The 6,248-nt window shown below is 33.0% G+C and overlaps 2 protein-coding genes across 2 annotated transcripts in view; both read left to right on the top strand.

Annotated features, from left to right (window-relative positions):
- LOC109129070 (feruloyl CoA ortho-hydroxylase 2-like) lies at positions 1–1,248 on the top strand. Its single transcript, XM_019236660.1, has 3 exons — positions 1–198; positions 398–722; positions 838–1,248. The coding sequence occupies exons 1-3, from the start codon at positions 146–148 to the stop codon at positions 1,081–1,083; spliced, it is 624 nt and encodes a 207-aa protein (XP_019092205.1). The 5' UTR covers positions 1–145; the 3' UTR covers positions 1,084–1,248.
- Positions 5,670–6,248, top strand: part of LOC104745511 (transcription factor JUNGBRUNNEN 1-like) — a 2,330-nt gene continuing 1,751 nt past the window's right edge. Inside the window, exon 1 of the mRNA XM_010466769.1 lies at positions 5,670–5,921. Within this exon, the coding sequence (XP_010465071.1) occupies positions 5,704–5,921 (218 nt within the window). The 5' untranslated portion in view covers positions 5,670–5,703. The remainder of the gene's footprint in view (positions 5,922–6,248) is intronic.

Consider the following 6,248-nt stretch of genomic DNA (forward strand, 5'->3'; position numbering starts at 1 on the left):
AACGTCGGCTCATGAGTTTTTCGCACAAGCTCCTGAGGAAAAAGCGATATACCTAAAAGAAGTGAGTCCAAGCAAGCTGGTTAAGTACGGAACGAGCTTCGTGCCAGATAAGGAGAAGGCGATTGAGTGGAAGGATTATGTGAGCATGATGTACACCAGTGACCATGAGGCTCTTCAACACTGGCCTCAACCATGCAGGTATATACATGAACTAAATCTATATTAACATTTATACATCAAACTTGTATTATATAAATAGAGTATAAATGTTAAGAAATTCATGTTGGAAATAAGATGAAATGTAAAATAATATATAGACTTATATTTGAATCATAATAGACTTATATTTGAATCATAAATTTACAAAATTTAACATATAATATATGTGTGACGACAGAGATGTGGCACTTAAGTTCATGAAGTCATCCATGGAAATGGTGAAAAATGTAGTCAACATTCTGATGGAAAATGTAGGAGTGAAACTAGAAGAAGAGAGGATGAATGGTTTGATGGGAACCAAGATGGTCAACATGAATTACTACCCCACCTGTCCGAGCCCCGAACTGACCATTGGCGTTGGCCGTCACTCCGACATGGGTATGTTGACTGTTTTATTACAAGACGGCATTGGTGGTCTATACGTTAAACTAGACAACGGTGAATGGGCCGAGATCCCTCCTGTCCACGGAGCTTTAGTCATCAACATCGGCGACACTATGCAGGTTTGTCAAAACGAATTTACAATGAATGGACTTATACATATATTTTATATACTATAAATGTGGTATCCATATTTATTTATGATATTCTAATACAAATATATAAAAATTTCAACAGATTTTGAGCAATGGGAAGTACAAAAGTGCCGAGCATAGGGTTCGAACCACAAACATCGGATCAAGAGTCTCTGTGCCCATTTTCACGGCACCTAATCCCTCAGAGAAGATAGGACCATTGCCGGAAGTTGTGAAACGCGATGGAGTGGCTAGATACAAGGAGTTGTTGTTTCAAGACTACATGAATAACTTCTTCGGCCAACCACACGACGGCAAAAAATCTCTCGACTTCGCACGTGCCGAGTGATACTATCAGCAGTTGTCACGTATTAAATCAACCACAACGACCATGTTTCTCCTTTTTATCCTTTGTCCTTTTTTTTATTTTTATCCTTAGTCCCACGTTAAACTGAGTTGTTGTTTCTCTTTTTTGTTTTTCTTTTTTGATGTAATTTTTTTTTAATCCTTCTCGATCCCCATGTTTTTGACTTTTTGTTTTGGTACAATCTATAAATTAATAAAATCTGCCTTCTTTGGGGGAATCCTTAAACTTGATGAATCTTTATGAAATTTTTCATGCATATTAGGTTGAATGGTTTTTTTTTTAACCAAGAATTTCTAAAGTCCCAGAGTCTGCTGACCTACCTATTGATTTTTTTTACTGCAATGATTTTTTTTTACCAATTCCTCCATGGATTTCCAATCTCTGGACTTTTCGCCTCATTTATAATATTAGAATTTGAATTTCCATTATTATTTCCATATTTCATCTCGCTTTCATGGCATACTATATTTACGATTTAGACTTATCGGGTTCTAGGAGGTCCTTCACAAATTTTCGTTGACTATTAGAAGAAGAGAACAATAATCATATTTTAAAACTACAATGTTTATTAAAAATGCAAATTATATGGTGCAATTTTAAAGAAAGTCGGTGTGACGTAAGCGGTAGGGGATTCTGAGACTTTCAAGTTATGACGTGAATCGTGTACTTCAAACAATGTGACGTTATATGTTTACGGATTATTCAAACCTCGTGATTTTTGCTTCCTTCGTCAAATTTTCCTTTTTTACTTGTAGAAGAGTAAATTTCCACTTACGCCCAATTAGAACTCGTTCGTTAACTCACCAGACACCACGGATTAGAATAATATTCCATAAACGTGTTTAAAGAACCTTAAACCACTTTGTTAAAACTTAAAAGTAACTTTTTTTTACCTATATCTTACATTATATTATGGTCGATCACATCGTTTACTATGACCAAATTCATATTGATTATTACTAACATTAATCCAAAAACGATAAAATCCTATTGCTTATCCTGCCAGCGTCTACTCAAATCTAAGTTTTTACATGAAACAGTTTAAGGCAAGTTAGGCAACTATAATGTCTCTTTCTGTCTTTTAAAAGTCAATATATATCCACGATAGGATAAAACGAGGGAGTCAGGGACTAGCTTCTTTTTTTTTAGTATCAACGATCCGACGACCCATTTTGATTAACCATGCACGTCTTTTCCTCTCATAATATATATATACTACTAGTATAAGATACTCTCTTCTCTGTCAATCTCATCGCAATTTGCACCCATCTTAGGTATTGAGAAGCACCCTTAGGTATTGTTAAGCTAATTAGATATCTGAATTTGGGTTAATGGGTCATTCGTTTTTTGTGTTTTCTAGTTCGAAATTCTCTGATTTTTGGAATTGTAGTGAGTGGTTTCTCGTTGTTTAGGCTTTAGCTAAGGTTTCTGTGTTTTGAATTGTAGTGATATTTGTGTTCGTTCTCTGGGTTTCAATGTTTGGGGTTTCATGATTTCAAGCTGATGATTGATGATGAATGATGAAACTTTAGTGATTCTAGGTGTTGCTCTCGGTTAATGAATCAGAGTTAGTGAAACAAAGACGTTGTCAGGTCTGTAAGCTGTGATAAAATTCAGATTTTATAAGGAAAAACAACAAAATAAAATTCAGATTTTATAAGGGAAAACAACAAAATAAAATTCAGATTTTATAAGGGGAAACAACAAAATAAAATTCAGATTTTATAAGAAAAAACAACAAAATAACAAAAATAAAGAACATTACAACCAAATTTAGTAGATTTTATAAGTGAAAATAACAAAAATAAAATTCAGATTTTATTAAAAAATAACAAAAATAAAACTCAGATTTTATAAGTGAAAAATAACAAAAATAAAACTCAGTTTTCATAAAAAAAAAATAACAGAAATAAAACTCATACATTATAAGTGAAAAACCACAAAAATAAAATTGGGCTGTCCATAGATAATACCATCTGGACATGGTCTTTTTGGGTTTGGACACATTTCGGACCATGGACCACTTGGGCTTGTCCAAGTTTCGCCCATAAAAAAAAAGACCAAGTGGACACGCCCAATAGTCCATGGTCCACCCATTTGACAGTTCTATATACTAGGTTTAACCATCGAATCGTTTCATTTTGTTTTCTTTTCCCACTTGCCTCTGGCGTCCCATGACTCCCATCGCGCGCGCATGCATTATATGCTTCGAGCTAGTTACAAATTTCAGTGTTTCTTCTATATTGGAGACGTACGAATGATAATGGACCAAACTTTTGGAATATATGATTAAATATGTCATATATACCGATACATAAGACAGATATATATGTAATATGTCATAAAAAAACCTAATACTTTTCCGCGACAATGTTTTTTTCCTTGTAAGTTTTTTTTTTAATAAATGATAAATTAGTTTTATAAAACATAATTAATTAAATAAGATATATATATATATATATATATATATATATGTAATAGGACAAAAAGGTTTAGAATAGATGGAGAGGAAGATGTCCAACAAGAACAACTTGGGGTCAACCATTGATGACTCTGGTTGAATGATCCATTGACTTGACCAGCTGCTACGAATTGACTCAATAAATTGAAACAAACAGTATATAGAGGATGCTATATTGATTCATTCTTCAATTTTTTTATTTATTCTATCTTCCTTACAAATGATTTTATAAACAAATATCATTTTTTGTTATGCAAAAATGAGTATCTGAAAAACAAATATCATATTAGATTACTCTTCTTTCCATGGTTCCCTATTTTTGTTACTTGTATTTGACATCAGAATTAGAATAGTTTATAGTAGTACTAGCTAGTTTCTTCCTAACATTCCAATGTAATTTGTTGAAAGGTAAATGTTTGTGCTAGAGAATGATTCCTTTACCAAAAGCTTATCCAAAGATGTGGTAAAGATTTGGACAAAAAAGTCAATAGCTTTCCAAGAGTGAGTTTTGACAATGAGCAGTGGATTAATGGGAGACTCTTTAGTGCAGTTGAAATTGTGATTTATAATTATGGTAATAATTATCAGTATTTCCACTACTTTTTAATTGGCGGCATATTTCCACAGCTTTACACACCCTCATCGGATCAAACTTTCGCCTCATGGTTTGCAAAGAGAATTACAAACAATCACCACTATATTCAATAGTTTCTTTGGTATTTGAAAATAAAACAGAAAAATATGGTATGTATATTAAGGAATTCTCCAAAAAAGGAAAGGCATTCTCCAAAAAAGAGGTCGACCGGTAAGACGTTGGGATTAGGTCATTAATTATCCTCATTATAACGATTTTAAGTTATGATAGAATGTATATACTTAATTAATTAATTATTGAGATATCAATGCGAATGAAGAGGTGTAAGATTAACATAAGTGAAGAAATCATATATGTGAATGTGAATCTTTATAATAATATTATTTTGTTAATTATTTTAATTATTATATCTATATGTATCTTCAAATTTATGCGTAAATGTGGTAATTGACTGAATTACACGATTATCACTAAATAGGAGTCAATTCTATTTTAGAAAGAAAAAAATATGAATGATAAAATTTTGAAATTATAAACAAATTTGACCAATTCAAATAAATTATAATTGTAATTTTTAAAAAATCATCCCACTCAGAGAATTTCAGAAATTTCTGGTTGTAAATTGTAGTGGGAAAATATCCAACAGAGTGTGGTGGAAACTAAATCATTCCACAGTTGTTATAAGAAAAACATGTGACTCTTATATTTTTTTCCTAAATAACAGTTAACTTAGAATAATTAAAAGATTCATGGGATTGGTTGGCTGCTAACGACGGTTTGTGAACTATCCCGTAACTGTAGTTGCAACTTGCAAGTAATGAAAAACAGTGACAAGAAACGACTAAACCTTTTGTTTGTGTTAAAGAAGAGACCAGTTAGTACTTCATGTCCACAAAAGTAAGCTGAACATATTTTGAAGTGAGAAAGGAACTGACGGGTAATATTCGGTTTTTGATTAGGTGGCTTTGTCATTGTCAATTTCAGAGAAACTACCAAATAGAAAAATGTAACATTACTCATGTTTTTTCATTTTTTCTTTTGTTGATCTCCCCAAGTTAAAATTTTCAAACGAAGCAATACAAATCTTACCTTTACGAGCACAAAGTCGGAGTTATGCGTTTAACGTCATGATGATTAATAGATGTTTCGTGGTGAGCGCGGTAATATAATCATCATATAAGAAGTTAATGAATCCTCGTCAGACACTTTGGAAGAGTAAACAAACACACAAAAATTAAATCTTGGCTTGAAAAGTCAGTCCTCTCCCTGGCATTTTCCTTTGCGTCCCTATGATATGAAAGGTAAAAGCGTCATATATATGCATTGGGTCCACATATTGTGATGCGAAGAGACTGATTCCAAAATCTCAAGCCCAAAAAGACTTTTACCGGGTCGGATCATTGATTATGAAGGATTTATAAGTCAACAGAAATGACTTGACCAAATCGGATCATTGATTATAAAGGGATTAATAAGACACACACGACACAAACTCTCTCTTTATATAAAGAGAGCAAAAGGAGGAGGGAATAGTAAAACCAAAGCCATGGAGAAGATGATGGGGTTACGGGACAACATAAGAGAATCAAAAGAAGATGAGGAAGAAGTGGTAAAGCTTCCAGGGTTTAGGTTTCACCCTACGGACGAGGAGCTCGTAGGATATTATCTTTCTAAAAAAGTACTCCTCAAGAAACCGAGCAAGATCGATGAGATTGTCAGCCAAATCGATATCTATAAATTTGATCCCTGGGATCTTCCAAGTAAGTTTTGTTTTACTCCCTCTTGTTAATTTGTTCATTTACATCTTTAGGTCTTAATTACTATTTTTTAGAAAAGAGAAAATTAGTAGAGATCACTTGAATGCATGGTTGTGAAGTAAAAAACTAGTACATTAATTATTGTAACCAAACTGATGCTAAAATGTAATGTTTGTTTTGAAGGGTCGAGGAACACGGAGAAGGAAAACTACTTCTTTTGCAAGAGAGGAAGGAAATATAGAAACAGCATAAGACCAAACCGAGTGACTGGTTCCGGTTTTTGGAAAGCCACGGGAATAGACAAACCTGTCTATTCGGATGGACCTAATAAAAC

This window comes from Camelina sativa, chromosome 15, assembly GCF_000633955.1.
Source record: "Camelina sativa cultivar DH55 chromosome 15, Cs, whole genome shotgun sequence".
Taxonomy (NCBI): Eukaryota; Viridiplantae; Streptophyta; class Magnoliopsida; order Brassicales; family Brassicaceae; genus Camelina; species Camelina sativa.

Coding starts and splice junctions, on each gene's coding strand:
- LOC109129070 (XM_019236660.1), top strand. CDS start 146: ATGATGTACACCAGTGACCATGAGGCTCTTCAACACTGGCCTCAACCA. Junction 199..397: donor CACTGGCCTCAACCATGCAG/GTATATACATGA, acceptor GTGTGACGACAG/AGATGTGGCACTTAAGTTCA. Junction 723..837: donor ACATCGGCGACACTATGCAG/GTTTGTCAAAAC, acceptor AAATTTCAACAG/ATTTTGAGCAATGGGAAGTA.